General features: G+C 42.8%; 1 protein-coding gene across 1 annotated transcript in view; it reads right to left on the bottom strand.

The window, feature by feature from the left end:
• LOC101166009 (mitogen-activated protein kinase kinase kinase 11) overlaps positions 1-18327 on the bottom strand; it is a 63048-nt gene extending 44721 nt beyond the window's left edge. Inside the window, exon 1 of the mRNA XM_011487749.3 lies at positions 16409-18327. Coding sequence (XP_011486051.1) covers positions 16409-17165 — 757 coding nt within the window. The 5' untranslated portion in view covers positions 17166-18327. The remainder of the gene's footprint in view (positions 1-16408) is intronic.
• Positions 18328-27376: the final 9049 nt, after the last annotated feature.

Below are 27376 nucleotides of genomic sequence, written 5' to 3'. Positions count from 1 at the left end.
CGTTGATATGCAACATTTTACGTTGGCAAGGTGCAAAAGTTAATCGGAAAAGCTGCTTTTCTCCACGTCAGAGTCAGATGACCCCATAAACAGTCAAGGACTTACAGTCAGTCAAAGATGGCGTGTTATTTAGATGTCACCAGGGTTATCTCCGTTTTCAAATGGTCTATATTATGCTTTTCTAAAGCCTTTCAGAGTAAACTATATCCATATCTATGATCGTATACTACTTTTGGCAAACTAAAGAACAAACTTTTTATTAAAAATGAGTTATCTAATGAGTTATATCTCTGAGGCTCCGCCTTTCTCTCCCTGTAGGATGTCGCCGATTTCATGGCGTCATCCTTAGAGTTAGCCTTGGAAGCGTGTCTGTGTTTCTCCCACAAAAACAAACAACATCTGAACTTTTGCAAAGATGGACGTGCATATTATGGATATCAAATGAAAGTGTTTTAGCGATCACCTCTAGCTCCTCGGAGAAAGTGGGTGTGTGTGCTAGCCTGGGGGGGCGGAGCTCAGAGTCTTCCTGGAAGGGGCTGTTCCCCACTTTGTGATGTCACAATGTGAGCACCCACTCGTTTTTTCATGGCTGGTGCTCAGAGAGCAGATTTTTAGAGGAATACTCAGAGATGCATGAATGGATCAAGAAACCTTGTAAACCTTGTAAAGTACGTGGAATCCGGGAAATTTGACAAGTGCAAACAAATTTGTGATTTGGATCTGCTGGAAATCAGAAAACACCCATTTGTGACAAACTTTTGAAAAAAATCTTTCATTCAACAGTGGATTAGACAGATCCCCGTTTCCTTTTTTACAACTTGAATGCAAATTTTCCACATTTTTAAGCTCCCAGCAAAAAAACAAATAATATTAAAAGCATTTTTACTATTTCAGGAGAGAGACTGATGTCATAAAATAATGTACCTGTAGCCTGCAGACAGTCAAAATAACACACAATTCAATGATAGGATAACAATACAATCAAAAATAGCAGAATTCATTAACTTCACAAAAAGTGACATGACTATTAAGGCAATAAATAGCTCTGAAACAAAGAAATGTTGTGCTTCTGGACGCTGACGTTCACGTCATCAGTGGAGGATTATAAATGATTCCCTGGTCCAAAGTACTGGATGCAGATTTGTGATCCACACAGAAGTCAGTCATTAACAAACCTTTGGAGCTCCTGGGTTGAAGTATAACCTTCCTGAGACGCATTTCATTAAAAAATCACAGAAGGGTTCATTTCTGGTTTGAACTGTGAGATTCAGATCACGCAAGATCTCCAGATGAATCAAAATCAGGTTTCTCTTACAGGTCTCTGCAACCTACATGTAAAAGTCTTAAAGAGCCTTCTGAGCCACCAGAGCAAAAACCCATTTCACCATCTGATTGGCTAAATGTCCTGAGCGCCTCAAACATGCCCACTCCACTAATCTCAGCCAAGTAAAGAACAAAGCATTCAATTTGCTACTAGGGAGCCAGCAGCCAAAGCTAGCATACTGCTCAGTACATAGCAGCAAAAAAGGATTTTTAAGGTTTTATTTGCCAGTTTGCATGTTCTCCCCGTGCATGTGTGGGTTTTCTCCGGGGACTCCGGCTTCCTCCCACCGTCCAAAAACATGCTTCATAGGTTAATTCGTCACTCTGAATTGTCCCTAGGTGTGAATGTGAGTGTGCATGGGTGTGTGATATGTGTGACCCTGCGACAGACTGGCGACCCGTCCAGGCTGTCCCCTGCCTTCGCCCATAAGTGGCCGGGATGGACTCCGGCAGCCTCGTGACCCCGAAAGGGACAAACGGAAGAAGAGGAAAAAAGGTTGTATTTGTCCATTCATAAATGAAGGACATAAGGCTGCAGGAATCCTGGAGTTTTTCTGTTTGTACCTTCATTTAAATGATTGCAGTGCAACAAACAATTGGAGCCTTAAAGTCTCATTCTTTTGAAATAACTGAAATGTAAAATAGACTTTCTGTTGTGGAATATATCGAGCGTCTTTTTAGACGTCACGTCTCTTAGCCGACCACTGTGTCAGTTTGACATTAGCTGTACTCCTGCAGTGCAGCTTTAAGGTTAACATTCACTGTTCACAGTCTGCTAGAGAAACTGAAACAAACTGCTGGGAATAGTGGAACAATAAGAAATGTTCAGAACTGCAAGCCTCACCCCAAAGCTTCCAGGAAACCTCTGGAGCTGGTTTCCAGTTCAGAACTTCTGAGCTCCATTTTGGAGCTTCCTGTGGTTGACATGGAGGGGTTGTGACAAAGGCTCAGGGGGTATTTTGAAAAATGTATCTGCAGGTTGAAAGTGGTACAAAGCTATATTTATTCCTCCAGTTCTGCCAGATCTTTTTTTTCTTTATTTAAGAAGAAAATATTTTTTGGTGCTTTGGTTTAGATGTAAAAAAGGAAAAAGTACATTTGAAAGGACACTTATTTCCACTTGATAAGCAAGAAATATTCAACAAAACATAAATATTATTCTATTTTAAAGGAAGAAATTGGAAAAATAAAAAAATCCCACTGTATCCCACTAGCTTACTTTTACCATCCACACCCTGAGCTTAAAGCACATCTTCTGTTGTTGTGCTTCGTTTTAGACAGTTGTGAGCTTTTATACATTTACTAGATATGAAGCGAAAACCATCCAGCAAAACATGAAAGGTAGTGAGTACTTTTGAAGAGCAGGTCTCACAAATGTTCAATTTTAAAGAGATGTTATGAATAGAATCGAAGAGAATGCCTTAATGGTCACTATACACATGTACAATTTGCATCACACGTGCATAAATGAGATAAATGAGAGCCGGTCACTGTTCAGTGCAGACATGCATTAGAAAAGTTATTGTTTATGGCACAAACAATAATGATAGAATAACAGCATCTCTGCCATTTCTGTACACAAAAGAAAAAGATAACCAACTGACAACAAAGTACACACAAACACGTGAAACATTACTGTCGAACTATATATTGAGCTGTGCTTGTGACCCCATAAGGGTCAATGCAAAGGGCAGAGTTTGCATCATGTGATAAACTGAACCAGGAGCGTCAGCTAAACCAGATTGGTTTCAGCTGAAGTTAGAGCAGCAGCAAACACAGAAATGGATTAATGATCTTTATGCACAACGCGCTCGTTTCACTTTCAGTACAAATCAGGTCAAGTAGGAAAGACATTCTGCGAGGTGGATGTCAAAGCTACGTTACTACCCACTGACACGCATCTCCAGCCGTGACACAGCAGAATCTAGCTCAGTGCGAGCAATCCAGTGAGGTGAGTCAAAGAGCCCTGAGCTGCCCTGCATGCAAACAACTCACAACCACAACCAGACCTCAGGATTTCCTATTTGTCAGAACAGAGCAGCAGACTCTGCAAAAGGCAAAAACTACTTTAGGAAGGAGTTTTAGGTAAAGCCTTTTTAGCGTTAAGTTTTCTTAAATCCAAGATGAGATTATATATATTGTAGGGCTGAGTACTGGCAAGAGTCTGGCGATATTGTACCACGATACACGTCACGGTACGAGATATATCCTGATATATCCCAGGACTTTAACAGAGACAATATATCACAATTTTTGCAATAAAACATTATTATTTATTTAATGTTAAGAGCATTAAGCACTGCAGCTGAATCTACCATAGGAGTTGCTTTTACCAAAGCAAATTCCAAGTGCCATTATTTTGATGAATCATGAAATATTTTTCTGAAGTATGAATGTTGTCTGGTTTCCATAACAAAATAATTTTCACTTTAAAAAAAAAGTTTACGGTAATTTCCAGATTATAAGCTTTTGTCACACGCTTTCAACCCTGCGGCTTATTCAAGGATGCGGCTAATTTATGCAATTTATTCTATCGGCCACTAGGGGCACCAGAGCAGATAGGGTCAGAGTGAGACAAAGGGAATGCAAGCTTAATGTTAATTCCCACTTTGAAAGTAATGGAATATTATCCATGTACTATGCACCTCTTGACCCCGAACAGTCTCAGGAGGAGGCTATGAGAGAAGCTGAATGCATACTCTCATTTCTGACATCAAGCACATTTCTTTCAACACACCCACAAGCAAGCAAACAGAATGGAGGTCACTTCTGCTCTTAGACCCCTCAGTCATGGTGCAACAAAAAGCAACATCCATGCTCACCCCCATTTTGGCCGCATCTCACAATCCTTTGCTGCTATTAGACCCAACGAACATGTGACCGCCACTACAACATGACGCAGCTTTCATGTTAAAAGCTACCATTATAAGCAGTGTGAAGAAATCCACCATCACCAACGGGTTTGGAAAAGCCGATCTGCTGCGTGACGGAGAGGACAACGCAAGCTCAGGAGTGAATTTGCCTCAGAGTGACACCGACGACAACGAAGGAGACACTGAGAGAGTGTGTGGCGAAGAATGTCTGACGCTATTCCAATCCCACACTGAGGAGGAAGACCTCCATGGTTTCCGTGCACAGGAGGAAGACGAAGAAAGCTCTCAGTGACTTTTACGTTTATGTTTTTTAAACCAGTCCTGTTAGCGCTGTGTTACTTTGTATGACTCACTGTTGTGGAAGAAAACTTCCAGCGCACGTGCTGCGCAGCGCTTGCCTCTGTGCATAGGCACGCGCCTATAAGTGACTGCTGCTCTCAGTGACTTTTACTTTCATGTTTTTTAACCAGCCCTGTTATTACCATTTTGCCGCTGTGTTACTGCCGTGTCACAGGCACTTTTTGGAAAGAAAAGCTCAGGCATATTATTAAAACCTTGAAAACTCTTTCTGTGCACTGTCTTTCTTTGTAAATATATCAAGTGTTGAACCTTTCCTGCGATTACTTTTTTCTTTCTTTCCTCTCCGCTGATCTTCCTTCGGTTGTTCACTTCCTTGTTTGGACCCTCAGAGCCTCCAAAGTGGGTTAATAAAGAATCATTCATTTTCTTCTGGGGGAAACCTTCATTTATTACAGTTCTCTTTCACTCTGTATAACAAACAAACACACACCCCGAACACACTTTAGCTGCTCTTGCTCTCACTCGCTGCAGGCGCACTCTCCCCTCCTTCTTACACACGCTTTTGGCAAATTCACATCCTCAATCTAACACACAGTGTGGCGACCCGGGGGTTAGCCCCACCTTCAGCCCCTAAGACTCATGGGAAGTGGGGAATCGTGGGTGTAAAGTTCCTCAGCATGACTGAGGTGGCTGTGAGCAGAAGTGACATCCATGCTGTTAGTGAGTGTGTTCAAGTAAAAAGGCTATAATACTGGAAAGGAGAATAAGCAATTAGCATTTACTTCTCCCTCTCTGAGACTGTTGGAGTCGTGCAGAATGTACGCTACAATATATTTAAACGTGGGCGCGTGCGGCCAATATACAGGTGCGGCTTGTGCATGTATCAAATAGTTAATCCTTTAAAAATGTAAAGGGTGCGGCTTGTTATCAGGTGCGCTCTATAGCCTGGAATTTACAGTACACGTCCTTCAACCAATATGGTTCTAAAAGTATGGTTAAGAAAAAAAAGTGCACTGTGTTTCCAACACTGCTCAAATGTACTTTTTGAATTTAGCAAAAAAGAAACAATGAGCAATCTCCAACAATCTGACAATTTCAGTAAAAACTCAGTGTCTTTGAGCTGTGTAACAACAACTGCAGGCCTAATGAGTGAACATCTACCAAGAGTTGGTTCTCAGAAGATCTTACTGTTGTTTTGGTGTGGAGTTGCTAAAAGAGGCTTGGTGTGGTGCACTGCTAGCTAGCAGTCGGAAGTGGAACACAAAAGTAAGACGCTTAACTAAACGTTTGCTTATATTTTCAAAAATTGTTTGGGCAGCAATTGAAATCCATACCAGAGTCACCAGATGAAATATTGCAATATTTCACAGAATGGATTTTTTTTCCACCCCCCCCAATAAACTGTAAACAGACTTGATTGAAGTTCTAATTTCTTTTCTCTATGTGTTTTGACTTACCAGAACGTCATAACTTCTTAAAAAGGGATCCTCAAATTGTGCAGCTTACGGCTCATTTCCCAGCAATTGTGTGTTTGTGAGATAACTCTAAATGACAGAACAAACACAATTGAGCCCAAGACGGAATGCAAAGAAGACGTTCAAACACCAACATGAGTCAGAGATGAACTATTTCCATAAAACATAAATGTTGAGATCTGAAGTTTAAAAACAAATCTGCTTAAACGTCCAGCATGTTTGAAGGTCTGGATAACAACACCAGCTGGGATGGTACAGCATCTACAAGACAATGACTGCATGTCTTCAAACTGACAAGCACAACAATTCCATGTCCATTTGTGCGCCAAGTCACAACGTAAGAAGGAGCTCGACTTTGGGCGAATTCATTCAATATCCAGAGTCAGCGCTCTCGCCGTGCGCTCACTTTCTGCTCCTTCTGCTGCTGCCGTTTCCTGGCTCCTGTTGCGTTACTGCCCCTCTACTTCTGCTTCTTATACATTCAGCCTAAAATGGAGTCCACTCTAACTTTGGATCTTGCAGAGTCGCAAAAACTAAATAAGGATTGCAGCAAGAGACTATAATGTTTCTCTAAAGCTAAAAATGTGGTCATAAGGCAGCCTCACAATGAAATGGATGAAGCCGACTCTTGATGCGGTCGTGCAAACATGATGTAAACCCAAAATAAACTGAAACCAACTGAATGAACATTATTCACAGACCTTCTGCCTGCTTCTATTAAAGGTTTTAACAGCTGGGAAATGTTTGATTTTAAGGTAATATTAGCCAAGTATAATCTGTAAATTACTGGACCTATACAGTTTTTTTAAACTCTAAATATTTCATCAAATATGTTTGAATCCCATAAATGCAGTTTTGGTCAGATGCAGATATGATTCGTTTTATATTTTACCTTCTGGTCATCATTCACAGAGCAGGGTCATGGAAAACATCAATACAGAGGTTTTCACAGCATATAAAGGGCTTTAATAAACTTTATTAAGCTTGATCTACACCATAATTTCTTTGAAAATGCTTCTTGTAGGTTAACTCATAGATCAGTGCTGAATGTTGTGGTTCAAAAGCAAACCCTGTTGCAGCTATTTTTTAATAAGCCTTAGAAATAAATAGATGTTTCCCTTGAATCAAAGATAACTCATTTTACCTTCTAAGAGTGATGGAGCTAGAACCAGCAGCCATCTGCTGTGTCTCCCAACACTGCCGTGACTGGTTCAACATCTGACATACATATCACCAACCTCAAAAAGGACATCCAGAAACTCTCTGATGACTTGAAATCAAAGAGGGATCTGCTGAATTCTTTGCTGGATGTAGCGCATCAACAATCAATGCACATTGCCTCTCAAAAGGCGCCTGTGCAAGACACTGTTCACTGGGACCTTGAAACCTTGCCGAGGCCTTCCTCAAGCCCCAAACCCAAATTGCTTTGGTCTGAGGTGGTGTGCCGCAGGAAAAAACCTTGGATCGAAATGGGCTCATTCTCTCCAACCGCTTTGATGTTCTGTCAGGTCCAACATCTGACCACGTCATGAAAGCTGCTCCTACACTCAGCGGGGAAAATCATCACTCTGGCTCTGCTTCTCGGACCAAGAAAGAAAGTCGCCAAGCATTTGGAGGTTCATCTTCCGTCAAACGCTGGCAGCTCCTGAGAGACGCAGTGAGACGCTATTAGGTGACGGACAAAAGTCAACATATGGCTAGAGATGAGGACCCCGCCCATCTTTACACTCTCCTGTGTGGGAACATTTTGGCTTTGTTATCAGCATCCACGAAGGGAAGAGACAGTTGGATAAGTCAAATGCTGTGTGTTGACATTGTTACACAAAGATGGTGTGTGCCACAGTAACACATCCAATCTGTTAACAAACTTAAAACGGCATCACCGACTGTAACAATCAGGTCTACAAGAAAAAAAAAATGTGCAAGTTAAATTTTTTTTTTTTTCAGGCCAGTGTTAAATATTCAAAAATATCCTATATTGCTCAATTTTATTTATTGTTATGTAAAACCAATAAATGCATTTTGTAAGTAATTTTTTATAGAGATAGAGATAGAGATAGATAGATACTTTCTTTATTAATCTCCCAAGGGAGCAATTCAGGTGTCCGGCAGCAAAACACACACAATAAATAACCATAAAATAATAGTTCATAAAATAGCAGTTCATACCAGACAGATTTGTTAGACAGCAGTACCGAACCGAAAGGTACCGAACCGAGCCCTATGAAATTCTGCATCGAACCGAATTGAAATTTTAGCGTATCGCTACACCCCTAGAATCTACTGTAGTCCTTCGCTATAACATTCGCAGTATCGCAGATTTTTCTAGAGTAATTTTGCATGCTAGTATTACATTTTCAACAGCGAGTAGTGTTCTGCACCCGGATTAACTGTAGACCAGGGGTGTCCAAATCCAAGCCTCAAGGGCCGGCCTCCGACTAGTTTTCCAGAAACCTTCCCTTATCTGCTGTTGATTACCTGGATCAGGTGTGTTTAGTCAATAAGGAGTTTCAATGGCAGGTTGGATAGAAAACATGTCGGACACTGGCCTTCGAGGCCTGCAATTAGACAACCCTGCTGTAGACCTTCGTCTATTCTGTGACCTGTTCACTGTACAGAATGCATCGTTTTTTCCACATTTATATATTTTCATTCAATAACATTGAACTGACTTTTCTCCCAAGGTTTGAACTTTGAGAGTTCAAACAAAAGAGCCAAGTGTTAAACTTTCCATGTCTGCCTGAGAAAAGCGTATACAGAGGAGTGAGGAGTAGGGTTGGGCGATGTCCCTTAAATTGGCCGTTGACGATGTTTGCTGTCAACCATCGGGATGGACGATGATATCGTCGTGGGGGGGGGCTATTTTTAATATTTCGGTCTTATATAATTGCTATTCGTTATTTTACTTTATTACTTTATTTATTTTATTTCCCAACTAATGACTCATCCGCAGTACTGAGGGAAATAACTTTAACAAAAAAAGTAACAAACAAACTAGAAAAGAAATGGTTTGCTCCCGCACTTAACTAGTCAAGTGGACCGGCGGAGCGCGGACTTACAGCTTTGTGTTTGAGGGGAAGGGGGGGGTGCTTTGTTACATGAGCGGTATGTGGGAGATTTAGAACTGCGATCCGTTCCGCAGCTCTAGGGGAACGGGCTACCGAACTCAGAACCGGGTCTAAAAGTGTGTGTCTGAGCAGAGGATCTTGAGCACACACACAGCGCTTTGGGGCGGTGTGAGCTTCAAAGCAGAAAGGCCGCTCAGTCCCTAGAAATCGTTTAAACAATCACGTGGATTTGTGTTTCCAGTCGTGTCCCGACTAAATAAAGGCTGATGTTATTCCCACATGTTTAAATGCAGCCAAGTTGCAGATTGCAGCACCACCCAAAGCTAATGTTGTTAGCCCGTGTTAGCATACTGCTAATTCTGGCTTCTTTCCGGCTCCGTTTTTCAACAGAAAAAGCAATGACCACACGGATTAAAATTAAAACGATGAGCGAACAGGCGTTTCATAATAATCGTAACATTATTAAAAGCACGTTTAGAAGATCGTCTTGTATGTTACCGAGCTGACATATCAACGTATAAAGCCGCTCGGCAACATTGTTTTGTATTGAATTGTTACATTCAATAAAGTTTGAGAAAAAAATAGCCGCTCGGCGGAACTGATATACGCTTCCGGTTTTTCAAACCCTACTGCGCATGTGCGAATGATTTATTCCGACCAAAAGTGTGAGCCATGTGAACGTTTTTTATATTCTGAAAACATTTTTCTGGAACCATGTACACGTTTGGATTCTAATCCGACCATTGATCCGGTCAAGATATTATTCACATGTAACCGCGGCTTATGGTGTCGACTCGCAGCGTGGCGGGGGCGTGGCATCACGATGGTGGTCTCTCCATCGGGATGTCAGTCACCCATCAAGATGGACGATGGTATCGTCCATCGGCACAACCCTAGTGAGGAGTTTTACAGCCTTAAAACATCTGTACTAATTGTAAAAAAAAAAACGTTGCACAGCAATTAAAGTACCAATAATTTAATATTTCTTTCTTTTATAAGAGCCCCTTGTATAAGCAGGATGATGCCCTCCGAGATGTCCGTTATCAGAAATGAATAGACTTTGTGGAAGCAGAAAGTTGCTTCTGGCATTATCCTTTATTTGACATTGCCTTTATCTAGAGAGCATTGGGTAGTTTATCCGGGAGATGGAAACAACTAACAGGAGTTGCGAGCAGCTGACCAGAAACATCTGGGGATCAAACCTATTCTTCCCCACTGAATGAACAACCAGTTTCACAGCTTCTGGAGTGCATAACCTCACCTCACTACATGTACACTACATTACCAAAAGTATTGGCTCATCCATCTGAATGATCAGAATCATGGATGAGTCTGGGTTTGCAAAGTAAACAGTACATTTGGGACTCCATTGTGCAGAGTGTGAAATTTGGTGGAGGAGGAATTATGGTGTGGGCTTTTTCTTTTCTTTTTCAGGATTTGGGCTTGTATCTTAGTTCCAGTGAAAGGAACTCTGAATGCTTCAGAGTACAAAAGTTTGGACAATTTCATGCTCCCAACCTTGTGGGAACAGTTTGAAGCAGCCCCTTCCTCTTCCAACATGACTGAGCACCAGTGTACAAAGCAAGGTCCATAAAGACATGGATGACAGAGTCTGGTGTGGATGAACTGGACTGGCCTGCACAGAGTCCTGACCTGAACCTGATAGAAAAGCTTTGGGATGAATTATGGCAGAGACTGAGAGCCAGGCCTTCTCCACCAACATCAGTGTGTGACCTCACCAATGCATTTTTGGAAGAAAAAATCCTAGACACACACTCCTCAACATTGTGGACAGCCGTCCCAGAAGCTGTAATAGCTGCAAAAGGTGGACATCATTTTGAACTCCATGGGTTAGGAATGGGTTCAAATGTGAGTCAAGGCAGGTGAGCCAATATTTTTGTTAATATAGTGTATCTGCACAACAAAAATGTCAACATCACCTCCATGTTTACTGCAGTACAGGAGGCGCCTGGTGGTTTTTAGATGAAGCTTAAGCCACACATCCTGCCACCCAGCCTTTCTGCAGCAGACAGACGTGCACACAGGGCATGTTTGGAGTGCACAGCAGTGTGGGAAGTAGGGGCCCTGAATGAAAACATGCTGGTACAGAGATGTATCAAACGCTTGTCCACCCCTGGCAAATAAAAAAAGACACGTTGATCCAAGATTTAACCGTGGCTTCTTCCTGAGAAAGGAGACTGTACACTCCCGCAGATTTCTGTACTTTCTCACAGCAGCTGGTGCAAAACCCTCTGGTGATACCTGCAGAAAGCTACCAGCAACTGATAATCTGTGGGTAGATGGCAGCTTAATTTAAGTACCTTTACTTTTTTTTTTTAACCAAAACGTAAATAACTTTCTTGGTCCAAAGCGGGCACCGAGCAAGTGATTCTATTTTGAGCTTAATTTCTTTATATATTTCCTCCATGAGAAAAATACCACAAGAACATGTTAAAAACGCCAAAAAACATCATTTCCAAACATCTGAAATATTTTACATTGATCAGGTTTAACACAGCAAGTGATGGGCAGCTAACTACTGAGAAACCACGTTATAATCATCTATGAATAGTTAAATACCCTTGTGCTATCCTATGGCGTCCAGATGACCCCCCCCTTCCATTGACGTGTTCTCCCTACCATGACAAAGGTGGATAAAGGTGGAAAGATTTCATGTAATCCATGGACACCAGTGCGGTTCACAAATCATTGAAGAAAAAGGGTCAGCCCTCTGTCTTGTGGGGTCTAGATGACCCCACTCCCAATGTTAATGTGTCTAGGACAGCACAAGGGTTACAGTGTTCCCTTGTTTGGCACGGATGTTACATTCTGAAAATAACCTTTAATAGGTGAAATCCAGAAAGTGAGATTACACTCACCGCCCGTTCTGTTGCAGACCAGAGGCTGTAAAACTCCTCTCTACACACTCTATGCCCTCAGACAGACAGGAAAATTTTTACATTTTTCTCTCTTTTTGAAAGTCTCAAGATTCAAATTTTCATAGATAAATAAGTCCAGCTTTTCAGAATGAAATCAGAGACCTGATAGCGATTAAAGATTTGTGTAAATTTGGCAAACTAAATGCATTCTGTACAGGAAACACCTAACAGAAGAGATTGATCGACAAGGTCAAAGGCCAATCTGGACGTTTAACAGTTTGCTGTAAAAACTTTTTTTCATATTGTTTTTGTTAGGACCAACGGGTAAATGTTAAATGGACTATACTTATATAGCGCTTTTTCTACCTACAAGGGCCAAAACGCTTTACAGTCACAGACCCATTCACCCAGTCACAGACACTTTCACACACTGGTGGCCGCTCCGCTGCCAAACACTGGCGCCAACCTACCACCAGAGGCAAGGTGGGGTTCAGTGAACACTTCCGACACATGGGTGTGCAAGGCGGGAATCGAACCTGCAATCTTCTTGTCTGGAAGTGGGGAGGAGTCATTCAGTCCAGTTCTCACATAGTCAATGGGTACACCCTGGACAGGTCACCAGTCTATCACAGCCCTTCAAACAACAAATAAGGTCACAGACTCCTTTTTTATCAAACCGTGGCTTTTTTATCAGACAACAGTCAGATTAACCCCCGTCATGGACCCACTCGCTCTAAAAGTCTGAGGGTGTGTTAAGACTGGGAAAATCCTTTTTCCGGATCGAATCCCGAACCCTGCGTTTGATCTGTATTCTGACTGGCACCAAGTCGCCCATTCTGTTATGGACCTTAGCTTGTAAACAAAACCATGTGACTAACACACTCCAAGGCGGTTACTGGCACGGAGACGTGCCATGTGTGCCTTAACTCAGAAGATGCTAAGGAGACGTCAGGTATGAAGGTACGCTGATAACTGTTTATTATGAATTGTTGGGAAAACAGTGAGAAGCAATGTGTGTCACGTTAAAACTTGTTTTGATGAGCCTGATTTCATTCAATCACATTTCAATGAGTTGATATGTCTCAATGTTGTGGTGTTAAGGCAAGAGATGTCCCTGCAGCGCCTATCAGCATAACGAGACACAGAAAAGCACGTCAGACGTGTTTTCAGCTGTTAAAATAAACGTTCTAACAAATGAACAGTTGGAACCTTTTTTCTGTTTGATAACATGACAATCGTTGCTTTACATTTGTCAGCGACGCGCCTCTGGCTTCATTCCTCTGTTTACGTCGGCTACGGTGGCCGTTTTGGTTCAGTTGTTCTGCTTTTGAGTTTGTGGATAAGGAATGGATGAAGAGTACAAAGCTTTCAAACACTGAGTGTAGTTTCTTCGCAGACTCAGTTTCCACCTCAAACTCTGTCTGAAGGCCTCAAAGCAGACGGAGAAACTAAAAGCTTCACCTGCTAATAAGGGAAAGTGACAGAGTATAAAATTCCCACAAAGACAAACAGGATCATCAACTCTCTGCTTCTGTGCTCAGTGGAATTCCAGTTATTCCCTCTGGCTCAGGCCCATGTGCTCCACAACAACACACCCTCCATGCTGCTGTTGAATCAGCACCTTCAGCTGCCTGTTGTTTACAATCAACTTCCCTTTACAGCTGATTTATGGGTCTTCAATTGTAGAAAAAGCAATCACTCAGTAGCTCCTCTCCCTAAACATTTCTTTGGTTTTCAGCTGCTCTGATGAATTAGTGGTCAGATGAGGGTCTGCTTCCTCTTGGGCACATCTCAAATTTGTGTGACTAGAGACCATCGGTGCAAAATGGCACCTCAAGAAAGAAGAACTTGCAGGAATATTAGAAGGAACCGACACCATATTCTGGGTTTACCTCAGGTCCCAAAAGGACATCGTGTCCAGCCAAATCAAAAGGTCCAGAGATCTGTTTCTTTGTTCACTTCCGGGCACCTGAGTGTCCGGCTTATCGGCGAGCCAGAAAAGTGACACAGCATCTTTTCAGACGACAGTCCTCCCCCAGCACACACACACAGGACACACACTTCCCTCCTCCTACCACAACAGGATATTGCTCAGTAGCAAAACAGGGTTCTGGCATGTAGAGGCAGGACAGGGACAAGAAGAATGACAAAACACGAGGCAGGAGGGTGATACCATCTCCCAGCCCACAGACAACGGGACTGTGTTGGTTTTGGCCTGTCTGGTCTATAAAAACCATATTAGCATAATTCCTTGCACAACAGGGGGACACATTTTCATTTGACGAAATAAAAAAGGGCAAAGATAAGTAAAGGGAGAGACGGTGTGAGCGCTAGATCCTGTTGATGATCAAAGGAGATTAAAGTAAAGAAAAGCATGAAAGATGAACGTGCTGAAGGAGTGTTGGGTAAAAGGCATTCTAGGTTGTTTCTGCAGCAGGACTCTGTGCTATAAACAAACCTTGAATCAGGGGAGTTAACCTTGAAACGCTCACAGCAAAGGCTGTTTTATCATCATTCCAGGATCAGACCTTCTAGGACAGATTTTATTTTTTCTTCAGCCTCTGCGTGTTTTTGGTGCAGCATCTTTACCAACGGACAAAAGGGTTTCTGGGTCACAACAGACTAAACCAAAATCCTGGAAAAGATATGTCACAAGAGTAATAGTAATAACAGTGGAGGCTGCTGTCCCATCCAAGTGTTTCCTTTAGAGTCCCACTCCGATCATCTTTTGATCTATTTTCGAGGCGTTCCCAGTGGACTTTTAATTATGACTATGACGTTTTTTCGACAAATCTAGAAACCTGTCGTTTTCTAGTACACAATCTCTGAAGAGTAACAGACGTTCATTATAAATTGACCAATGAGTTGTGGGTAACATTAGCGGTGCAACAAAAATGGCGAGCAGTATTGGAGCTCTCCAGCCGTAAAGTTTTAATCCAGATTCCAGCTCAGATGAGGAAAACAAAAACGTGCAAGGACCTATTTGTTTGAACAGTGGAGCGGAAAAGGGAGGTTGCTGCCCATGCACCACCTACATCGCTACAACAGTGTTTTCCAAACATTTTTTCATCTGCTCCTGATTCACAGCAATTTGAATAAAGAAATACTCAGAAAAGGCATTTTTATCCTGAGGTTTTACATATATGACCTTCGCAGTGACGTGCAGTGAGGTTGATGGCTGGCGAGGCACCGACTCCTCTGGAGTCAGATTTACAATGAAAGAACTCAATGTTTCAGCGTTCATCCAACAGCAGCTAACAGCGTATAAAATACACACAAGAACATATTTGTCCAACAGAGAATATGTATTTTATAGACATGGATAGAAAACTCTTCTTGTGTATAAGTTATTAATATGTACTGTAAACAAATTAAAGCAAACACATGTGTTCAGCACACATTTCATTTTGACCCTCAGTGACTATTTCTGGTATTTTTCCAACTTCAAATTCTGGTGTTTTAATCAGTGTTATCAAATATTGTCTGTGAAAATGATTGTAAAAATAAAATAAATTATTTTACTTACATTTTTTCCCACTTACTCCCATGTTATTTAAAAAAAAAAAAACATTGAAAAACATGTTTGGCCTTATGCTTTGAGTCCTTGTCTTGATCCTTCTCCACAAAAAGCTCTATGATGTGTTGGAAAAGTCTTCCTGTTTTCCTTTATCTTCTGTTCCGTTTCTACGGCACCAGTGTAGCTACAAAGCAGCTGTCAGCTCATGTCTGCCCCCTGCTGGTGAGGCACGCCTCACCTGAAGCCTTTTCTGCGGGCCTACAGCAGCGTTTTCAGCGCACGTCTCTGTTAACATTGAGTCCTGCTGTCAGACATGAGGCACAGCGCTTCAGAGCCTCAACCGGAGTTTTTACTCCGTCTGTGATCGCGCAACACTCAACTTCAGCGATTTTAACCTCAGAAACTGTAAAAAACGTGTTGAGTTGACTGAAAATGTATATTTATCAGTGGAAAATATGTACCTAATTTACCTTTTTCTATTTTATCACAATTATGACAGGTGAGGCTGTGCCTCACTTGCCTCACCTGACCGCACGTCATTGGACCTTCGTCAGGAGAAAGTGTCACAAGAACATGTTAAATACACCAAAAGCACCATTTTCATTGGAGTGGGTGCTCTTTAAAAGAGTGTTTGTATGTAGTTGTATGTAGTTGAGCTTTCATGACAAGCTTGGGTGCATACGTGTCCGCTGCAGGGCCTGATATGCTGATGCAAGCCATTTTCTGCTGCATCAAAGCAGCATCAAAGTCCAAAGTTTCATAACCCAGCAGAGATAGAAAGCTTTCAACCTGAAACCGGACTGTCACCGGGAAAGCATTCCAGTCTGCCCTGGGCTCCTCTTCAGTTGGTCAGTCATGTGACCGTGCAGTCAAACAACACTTACAGAACATGCATGCTGTCCAAATAATTTGTAAATATCGCCTAGACTCCATCACCGACAAGTGAGTACAAAGACAAACTTCTGTGACTTACTGTTGTTGGACTTGAGGTCCCGGTGGATGACGGGGACGATGGCCCCGCTGTGCAGGTACAGCATCCCTCTAGCGATCTGCACAGCCCAGTTGACCAGGACATGGGGCGGGATGCGGCGGCCGGCCAGCGCTCGGCTCAGCGGCCCACCGGAGGCGTACTCCATGATGAGGCACAGGTTGGGTTCCTGCAGGCAGACCCCCTTCAGGGTGATGATGTTGGGGTGGGTGAGCATGGCGAACAGGCGCGCCTCCTGCATCACATTCTGGGCCGTCACGCTGATGTCCTCGTCGGGGTCTTGACGGGCCGCCTTCACTGCCACCAGCTCGCCCCTCCATGTACCGCGATACACTTTCCCAAAGCCCCCGACCCCAATCACCTCCTGCAAGCTCAGCTCCCGGAAATCCACGTCCGCAGGTTCAAACTGGGCCACCACGGCCTGGCCGAGCTCGCCAACCACACCGCTACTAGGGAGCTTGGCGTATCCACTGGGCTTGAAGGAGCCATAGTTGGATGGGAAGATGCCCACCTTGTTGTTGACCTTACCTGCCCACCAGCCCTCGTCCCCTGAAATCTCAGAGTCCAGAGAAAGCACCTCCACCAGGTCACCTTTGCGCAAGGTGAGCTCATCTTTACAAGACGCCTCATAGTCAAACAAGGCCGTCCATACAGGGTTGGTGAAGTTCCCCTTTTGCGACTGATCCAAGTTTTTCCAGTTCGACAATGAGCTGCGACTGAATATGTTCTTCAGCGGCTCCATGGAGCCTCCAGCAGATGTTTTGACTGGATCTGACTTTGCACACCGGGGGTTGGAAAATAAAGTACAAAGGAGTACTTTATGACGCCTCGCTCCCTTTCCTGTCTTTCTTGTTGGCTCATCAGGGACCAAAGAAATGTGTGCAAATTTTGGACAGACAGGAGTGGCGTCAAAGACAGCGGAGAGTCAACTCTTTTTCCAACCTCTCCATGATCTTAAGAGGAGACGTTTCACACTTAATCCTTTCAAAATGAACACAAGCAATCTGTGGGAGTGATAGCTTTCTAACACATGAGCAAAACATCCTTCCACTTCTCCTCTATCCTTATGAAGTTTTTCATCCACAATGCCACCTGTTGGGCTCTTATTTAGACACAACTAGAGGGGTTAAACACCTGTGAATGTTGCTACAGCAACCCCAAACACCCATCTGTCCGTTTGCGGGGATCTCTGGGTTTGTAGCCATTAAATGCGGCGGTGACCGCGGGCAGGAAGCGCCGCGAGGCGGAGAAGAATGGCAGGAAAGGAGCCTTCTGTCCAGCCAGCCAGCCAGCCTTAGTTAGTGAGACCCAACATCCAGCAAGTGCGCGTGAGCGCTCCGGGACCCCGTAAGGAAACCCCGCGTCCCTCTGAGGCGGAGGCTCCACGCGCCCCCCATGACGGGCAGTTCCACGCTGAGATTAAAGCGCTAAAAAAAAAAAAAAAAAAAAAAACACGCAGACTTTGGAACAGGAAGGGCTCCTCAAACCGAATCCCGTTAGCTCTCTCTCTCTCTGTGTCGGTGGTGTGGGGCTTTCAGCGCACCGTCCGGTGCGGCTCGGAGCTCCAGTCGGTCCCGGTGACGTCCGCAGAGCGCGGCAGATCCATCGTAGCTTCCAATCACGTTCCTCCGGCTCGGGCAGCTCTCCGCCGCCAGATACTCGACCCACTTCACGTCGGTGCTCACACAGGCAGCGCGGAGGGTGGGGTTTCAAAACTTTTCTGTCCCAACAGGAAAAGAGTCGTCAGATGACCGCCAACCGCCAAGCTTCCGCTCAGAAGCACGCAACTTCCGGGTCAACTAACAAAATAAAAGCGCTTCCTGTTGAACAACTTCAAAACCAAAAGGAAATTCGAACTAATTTGATTTTTGAAACATTTTAAATGTATTAAACCCCAATGTTTTTTGAATTGATGTTTCTTTTCTCATATATAGTATATGTATGTTTATATATGCATAATGTTGTTTGATTTTTTTATTTATTTCTACAATGTGTACACATTTCAGTAACCCCTGAGACATTCACCATGTTGTTGTATTATGTTTTCTGTCAATAAAGTCTGGGAGGGGGGCGCTTTCTGCTGCGGAACGTCCATTTCTTTTCAAGATAAATTAATTCAACACAAAATATTAACTTGTGTTTGATTCTTTAGCACTTTGTTGTTGCCTTTGGCTTTAAAATCACATAACATTGTTTGAAATGCCATTTAGAATTCTGCCAGGTTGGTAAAAACCATTGACTGTATGTGAGAACTGGACTGAGTGACTCCTCCCCCTTTGCGTTTCAAACAGGAAGTACCTGCTGGTCCCCAAAAAAAAAAATGCCAAAGAGACATAAACAGCTGTTACTCAGTTGTTAAACTTGTAAAAATAACCCTTCTTGCTCTGCTTTCTTTTTTAACATGTTAATGGTTATACAGATTTTTTTAACATGATATTTTTCTGTATTGTGAGTTATTAACTATTATTTATAAACTAACCAATCAGATGCCTCCATATTAGTGTGTGGTCTTGTGTCGAATGTTTGAAGCGTTTGACTGACTGATTCTCTCAAGCCCACTTCCAGAAGAAGGGTTGCGGCCGTCCAACAAGTTCACTCCTGACTGGTGAGAGCGGTTGCCATAGAAACATTGACTTTGACCGACTCGGACACATCACTGACATTGGTTGTGTCCAAATTCGAGGACTGCATTCTTCCTGGACTGCATTTGAGGGCTGCTTACGTCACAGCGCCGCCACAAGTGCTGTCCAAATTCAAAGACTACTTCAGATATACGGCATTCTTTTTCCCGATTTCAAGGATTGGTCTGCTGTATCCTTCTATGCTGTACATATCCCAAGATGCATTGCAGCCAAACCCGGAGATTTTCTGTCAACAGTGGCGGACTGTGAAGTGGAACCCGGAGTTGGAGATAATTACACCTTATTATATTTACTCCTCCAAGATTAAAATTGGATCAAATAAGCCAGGAAAAGTCCTTGTTCAGTTCCTTGTTCACTACTCTCTGTTTGGGATTCACGGTTGCTGGGCAACGGGACATTCGCCGATGCAGCGCCTGGAATTATCTAAAGGCAAGACTAGTCCAAATTCACAGCCATTCACATCCGGCCTACCCACTTGACGCAGGACCCGGCCAACGTCGCCCAGGAAGGCCGTGGCCATTGAAAGATGCAGCTCTCGAATTTGGACACACCCACTGACTATTCTGGCTCCGACATGCCAGCGTCCATATTGCCTGCCAAAAACTGACGACCGAAGTGACTTTATTTCGTTGGAGCCAGAAGGAATCCCTTTTCTATTTGTGTTATCACATTCTGGTGCCAAAACTCGCCATTTGACGGCAGTTGGTTTATTGGTTACACCAGTGTGGTGGGCGTGTCACCTGGTTAGACAGCGGTGAGTGTGCGAATGAAGTCCATCGTCCTTTGGAGCGGGTGAGCCGGGGAGATGTCTTTTGTTGAACAATAAAAAAACTTTGATACCATTAATGCTTTGACACGATGACACAATGTTATTTTGATTCTTTGTCACTTTGACAATTGGTTACTTTGTAGATTTGCATTTGTTGCTTGTTCAGTGCTTTATGGTAATTTGACATTGCTTAAGCAACGCCTTTTCAAAGCCTTTCATGATAACGCCGCCAGCACAAATGCAATAAATAAAAATAATACCGTCAATAAATCATCTTCAAGCATAAAGATAGTTGCGTCATCAATGGCAACAATCTCCCATTTGCTCGCAGCAAACAGACATGTAGCTGCTACATCACTCTCACTCTGTCCAGTTCTCATTTACAGTCAATAGGAGGCACCATCTTGGGAAGTCCACTTCACGACCTGTTGCTGACATCCATCCATCCATCTTCTGATCATGCTGGATCTGTTTTGGAGCTGTGGGGTTGCTGGAGCCTATCCCAGCAACTGGGATACACGCTGGACAGCTCACCAGTCTGTCGCCAGGCAATCACACACATTCGCATCTAAGGAGCCATTTAGAATCAGCAATCATCTTATGAAGCCCATGCGTGGATGGTGGGAGGAAGCCAGAGGACCCACGCATCCATGAGGAGAACGTGCAAACTCCACGCAGAAAGAACCCAGCTGGGATTTGAACCAGGACCTTCTAACTGTGAAGTGTGATTAATGACCACGGTTGATGACATCCCTCCTAAAAGTAGTTCGTGGCCTTCAACTTGCAGACGGTGACTCCTGACAGTTCAGCACCTTGTTCAGTGGGAGCCCCATCTTTGAGTTCCCCGTCGCATGGGGGCCTGTCCAGTAGCTAATGGCGAGTCTGCCCCTGACCTGAGGCCTGATTGGAGAACCAGAAGCTCAAAACAGGAGTCAGTGGAAACAGTAGCATAAACGCCTTCCCTAGAATTGTGGCACCATTTAGAAGAGAAACAATCTGAATTTAGCTACGAGTTTTAAGGCAAAATGTATGACAAATCCACAAACACAATTTGTTTCTTACGCATTAATACAAACAGAAAAATCCCTCATTGTCAAGTTTTGTGAAATCCTTCAACGATGAAATCATGTATTCAGGAAACAAAAGTTTCTGATATCAGAAGAAACCATTCATATTCATAATGGAAAATGAAAGTAGAAAAATCATAAATGTGGTGTTTTTCTTCATGAATAACTGTAAAATGTAAAGGCATTACAACGGAAGATCTGCCAAAATAAAACCAAGAATTCCAACTTTTTGTCTCCAAGCTTAAACTATTTTCACTCCTGCCAGTGTTTTGTAAACTATCATTTAGGTGAGGAATGTAAATGCTAGGTTTAGTTTTTGTTCAAAGGCAGAGTTCACCAAGTTTTTTTTTTTTTTTTAAGTGCATGTTTTCTGCCGTTTTGTCCAAACTCCATTGTTGGAAATCTAACCAACTGAAACACAAAATAAAAAGAATATGCCAAAAATATATCCAAGAAATGGACTCTCCACAAATCATTCTGGGAAATAATCTTGGTTGAAAAATTAAATTTACTGGGCACTAAATAAAGAAGCTGTTTTTTTTTTTTTAAATACCTGTCACCCCCCCCCCCCCCCGGGAGCTTCCACTGATTGGACCCAGCTGCAGTCACTTCCATCATCTCAACCCCACAGTATATCAGACGGCCGGTTTCCACTACTCATCGCCAGTTCGTTGCCAACTATGGTGAAGTACCTGGTCTCATGGTCTTTGTGTTCTAGTGAAATTCTGATTACTCCTGAACTCAAACTGTCAACCTCTGCAACCAACCTCCTGCCTGGGTCCAGTTTCTGCCTCGTTCATTCCTACCATCATCACGCCAAGCCTTCCAGCCTCGCTGTGCCACACGCCACATTCAACCACCGTTCCGTCAGCAGCTCTCCGGGACCACCCCTTAACAAGACTCCGCTACAAGAGGGAAACTTACCGCCAGTCCGCTCCTCGCCTCAGAACTCCCGCTCCACGGATTCCTGTTCATCCTCAGCTAATTAAAATCCTTCATTGCCAACAGGCTTTGAGCGTGATCTTTTCGGGTTTCAGCATCTGGGTCTATTTTCGTTCTCTGCCATGACAATACCTTTCCTTTAGAAATCCCAATCATATCAGCAAAATGTTGTCTCTTTGCGAGCCCCTCAAACATTAATCTCAGCATCCAGTTTCGTGACTTTTAAGACAAGAGTATCTCATGTGAAATGTCCATTTAAGGCAACACATCAGCGGTTATAATTTAAAAAAATACACGCTGTGCCTTCATCACATTATGTCACAAACACTGTCAACACTTTGATGACACATGATAATGTTCAGTGTCTGTAGAAAGCTTTTCCCGAAACAAACTATCTTTTGCATGTCATAAGTGAAAAAAGAATCCAACTTTTTTACACACTGAAACCTCAAACATAACAACAAATAACAAAAATGTTCAGACCAGCTGAACATTTCAGTTACATTTCAAAAAGTTACTATTTAAACGAAAACTTGACATTTATTTTCTGAAGGACTGACCTCCGATTTTTTATTAAATAACTATTATAGGCCGTTGTGTGTACATTTTCACACGAGCCTTGTAGAGAAAATACTCAATTTATTTAGCTATCAAATTGGATGAGTCTAACCCCTTCATGCCATGTGTTGCAGCGGTAGGGCGGTCGGCCTCTGATAGAAAAACTGCAGGTTCGATTCCCGCCTTGCCGGCCCTTGGGCGAGACACTGAACCTCACGTTAGCTCTGGTGGTTATGGGTTAGCGCCAGTGTTGGGCATTGTAGCTGCCATCAGTGTGTGAATGTGTGTGTGAACGGGTGAATGGGACTGTGAATGGCCGTGCAAGCATACGCTGTTTCACAACACGTCATTCAACCCAGGACTCTACATAATTTAGCATCACCAGGAACAAAAAAAAAAACAATTTAGCCACCCCTTTAACTGTCTCCACCAATTATTCTTGGAGGCTTAATCACATGTCATCCGTCTGACCAATCAGAAGTGGTTAAAGTCTTCACTTCCTTGTTCCGATTTAGCTCATAAAGTCTCTCGGTTCCAACAAAAATACCAGCTAAAGCTCGTCTTTAGCGGTGTAGCTTTCCACAGAATCCGGTGTCAGACCGTGGAACAAGTGAACAAAACAATGAAGCTCAGAGAGTGTCTCCGATCGGCGGCAGTATCGCACTACATCTCCCATGATGCATTGGGTTAAAGTGACAGCGTCTCAGCGCACAATGAGTCTTCCCTGTTAAACGTCTTAAACCACAACAAACACACATCAACCAGTTTTTGAATCTTTTTGATGAAATCAGAGGTCAACAGTTTAATTCTCCTTCAAGGTTTGTGTTTATTTACAGCCAAACATCCCAGAGTTTGGTCCAAGTCATCTTTCTAACTGAAACGCTTCTCTAAAAACGTCTGTATTATTTTATGTTAAACTTAAGAAGAAATAATAACATTAAAGAAAAAGGATAAGGTGAAGTGGCCAACAGACACAATTAAACTACATTGAAACAATTTAATTATCTAAAAGAAATAAAACATTTTTGTTCAACATGTTCATTTTTTGTGTAGCTACAGAAAACATAAATATAATGTTAGTCCTTTTGTGTAAAATCTATCAAACATATTGTGATCATACAATTGTTTAAAAATTACAGTTGCCTTTGCACCAACATTGAAAAAATATAAAATAAATATTTAGAAATGATATTTTTGTTTTTTTGTCAGGTTACATGAAATTGAATGTTTATAAATTGGAGGAGAAAACAACTACCAGGGTAAAATTTCAAATATTTTGGTTGAAAATCATTACTGACAACTAACTTAACTTTGATTCCATCTTTTAGTAAAAACAGCTGCAACTTCCAGCTTTTTCTGCCACAATTATCACAAAAATGCATGTGAGATTACAGAGGGGCTGTAGATCAATACAGACTATAGAGTTTCTCCTTTTTTCAATTTTTGGATGCTGGATTTTTGTCAGGGATAAAGTGTGCCTTGGCTCAAAAAGGTGGTTTAGGGAAGGGAGAGATTTAGCGGATAACATGAAGAGGGACGTAGATCACACTTTGTAGCAATGATGAGACACCACAGAGACGCTAAAACGATGAGGAAAAAGTGCTGACTGGATCACAGTTTTACCCCGCAGCTGCTTTTGTCTGTGTGTTAAAGCAGCAAAGAGCCACACAGCTGATCTTCCAGCCAGTATGCCGTACCTCTGCCTGATCTTATACCAGTTTGCAGTACTTTCTGCCCTGTAGTTCATCAACATTAGTAGAGGGGCTTTTCCTGCTCATTGTGGCTGCCTCCACGTATTTTCAAAAACACTTTTTGCTGGAAAAGTTTAGCTAATTTTCCAAACTTTATGGTGAGAATAATTCCTCCATTGTTATTTCTTTTTTCAAAAAAAGGTGTATTGAAAGAAGGCAACTTTTGTTGATAATTATTTCTTTATGACACAGTCACAATCAAATTTGAGACAGTGGATAAATAAGGTTCTTTTATTCATGTCAATAGTTTTGCATCTTAAACTAAAAATGATCTTTTTTTTGGTGGATTTCAAAAAAGGGTTTAATAAGAAAAAAGATAAATTTTAAAGTTTATTTGCATTAAAATTGATTTTTTTTGATATCTAAGTTCTACATTTTCACTTTTAAAACAGAAAAACGTGGATTGGAAACCTGTCCCCCGGTTCTCGGATGCCTGCTTCCTGATTTGAATAATATTATAAACTCAGAGGAGAGCCTCTATTTCCAGTTTTTAAAACACAAGGTGTTCTTTGCAGGATTTACACACGTTCCTCAACCTTCAGCGGAGTGTTTGTTTCGTGTTTTTCTGCTTTTATAGACCACAAAAACCGCTCACATGCTTCCTGCCACAGCCAGGCAAAGATTCGGCTTCCTTAGGAACTCCTTTAGGTGTATGTTTGATATCATAAGTGCTCCACGTGATGGGGGGGGGGTTGACCCACAATGGTCACACAATGAAGGGTTGTTTTTTCACAGAAAGGTCAGGGAATTCCGTTCGTCTGCATTTTCCCAAGTTTCTGAAAGCTGCAAGGCACTTGGAAGCGAGTGGCGTGATGGGCGGGGCTGGGAATCGCAGGCCCACCTTTGGCCCCCACCGGCTGCCGCATGGAAACACTAGGTTTCCTTCTGCGGCCCTCCTCCCCGTCCTGCCGCTTGTTTGAACACTGATCCTCAATCACCTACAACCCCCCCCCCCCCCCTCCTTCCCACACAAACACATGAACCCAAGCCCCGCCCTCCCCTCAGCAGTCCGCTGAGTCAACGCTTGTGCAGGAAGGATGCAGTTGTTTTTGTGGATCCGAGTCGCTCTGGTGGGGATGGAGGGGGGGTGGACGATAGAATGGGCCCTCTAAGGAAAATAAAGGACAGAGGCTTCACACAGCGAGGGCTTTGAATGTAGACGTTCTGATGGAAACAATGGCATCTCTGTGAACACCTGTCCACAAACCTGTGCCGTCTTGCACTTATCTGATCCAAATACCGGGAGGAAGCTGCAAAGCTGCAGATAAATGGCAGCTCTTTGAGGCCGCGTGAGTCACGGGGGGGGGGCATACATCAACATCAACATGACTTACACGTGAGGGAAATGTTTCATGTTGCACAATCCCACACAGAGCCCTGTCGAAAGCAGTGGGTCCAAGAACCAAAATAAAACACAGCAGCCAACAGGGTTGAATGGCTCGCAGGGACTACCCGCCCTCGCCAGCCCCCTAAATAATCCCCCCTCACTGACTGAGGGGGCGCTAAGGAGCCCTCCTCTCTCTCTGCTACCCCGGTCAGAGCTGCACATGACAGATTCACAAACACCTACTTGTTTCAAAATGGCGGCTTTTCTGTTGGTTTGATCTCCATAGCAACCCTTTTATTTTTCAGTCACCTGGGAGCGACGAGCAGGTCTACGACCTTTTCAGAAGGATGGGGAAAAGTACATTTTTTAGATTTCCTTGGCAACGGTAGTTTGTTGTTAGCCACGCCCACATTCCTGATATGTTCATACCTTATGTCGTATCGTTTCATTCAGCTTGAGCCAACAGCTGAAGTTTTAAACTAATCACATTATTCCGGGGGGAAAAAAGAGGAGATTAACCGATGAACGCTTCTTTTGCTAGCTCGCCACGCTAACATCGTTCAAAATTCACAACTTCTAATTCCAACAACTTCTAATTCCAACATTTTTTTCCCCAAGTTGCGTCCCAGTGATCCTCCGGGAGTATGCAAGTGACGGATTGAAATCCCTATGGGAGGAGTTTAAATTGGAGAAGGTACTAAAGGTGGTTTTCAGGAAAATTTAACAGGGTGGCCTCTTCTTGAGGTCAAAGGTCACAAAATCTTAACTTAGTGATCCCTTCCTCAATTTTAATCCCCATGTTGTGGAAAAAAATGTGAAAACTGGTCAAATTCACATTCTGCCACAAACTGTAAGTGTTGACCATCCCATAATATTTTCAAAACTTCCTTTGGATGTCCCCATGTGTTTTGGGGACACCCATTTATTCTTATTTTTTTCCCCTGCACGTTTTTATTAGAAACGGAAGGTGTTACACATTGGTACATCCACAGCTCTCTTCATTTTAACTTTATCTTTGAACATGGACAGAAAAAGAAACAATCCAACTTTTTAAGTAGAAACAAATCATGTAAAATATATACATAGGTGAAACAATAAACAAAAAACAGCACAGTTACATAGAGTAAGATTCAAAGTCTGATCTAAAAGATTCTCTCCAATGTTCGTCAAATCTTTCCGGATCCGTTCTCATGGAGTTCGCCGATTTCTCCGTCATGTAGATTTCCTGAACAACATTCATCAAAGGCAGGAACAACATTAGTAATCTTCTTGTAATACTCGTTTTCCCAGCAATGTACTTTTTCTTACACTCTACAAGATTAGCTAGTCTTTTCCCAAGGTACAGGGTCTCAAACGTGGGCATTAAGACGGTCCCCACTACTTTTTATGGATTCTTCCTAAGTTGTACCCGAAACGACAAAGGTTTCGGCCACGTCTAGAATATGTGGTCATGCCCAGCCCGCGCTGTCCCACATTTCTCCAACAGAAGGTTTCTAATTCCTAAAGGGGGCAAACTCTTTCAATTGGAACTTGAACTTGTGTTTTATTTGTTTCCTCTAAGTAATGTCTCACTTGATGGAATCTGCAAAAATCTTCATTTTCTAAGTGATGTGCATTTTTCAGGATTTCCTGTATCTCTTGTACTATCCTAGGCACTTTAACATTGGGAGTTGGGTCATCTAGACCCACTAGACAGTGCTCTGAACCTTTTTTCTTCAATGATTTGTGATCTTCACTGGTGTCCATGGATTACATGAAATCTTTCCACCTTTGTCATGGTAGGGAGAACACGTCAATGTAAGGGGGGAGGGGGGTGTCATCTGGACTCCATAGGATAGCACAAGGGCTGCTGACCAACAAGTTCTCATGAACTATAAGGCCACTTAGTTCAATAAAT

The sequence above is a fragment of the Oryzias latipes genome, chromosome 18, assembly GCF_002234675.1.
Source record: "Oryzias latipes chromosome 18, ASM223467v1".
Taxonomy (NCBI): domain Eukaryota; kingdom Metazoa; phylum Chordata; class Actinopteri; order Beloniformes; family Adrianichthyidae; genus Oryzias; species Oryzias latipes.
The sequence above is the reverse complement of the archived record's forward strand: the minus strand, read 5'-3'. Positions and strand labels throughout refer to the sequence as shown.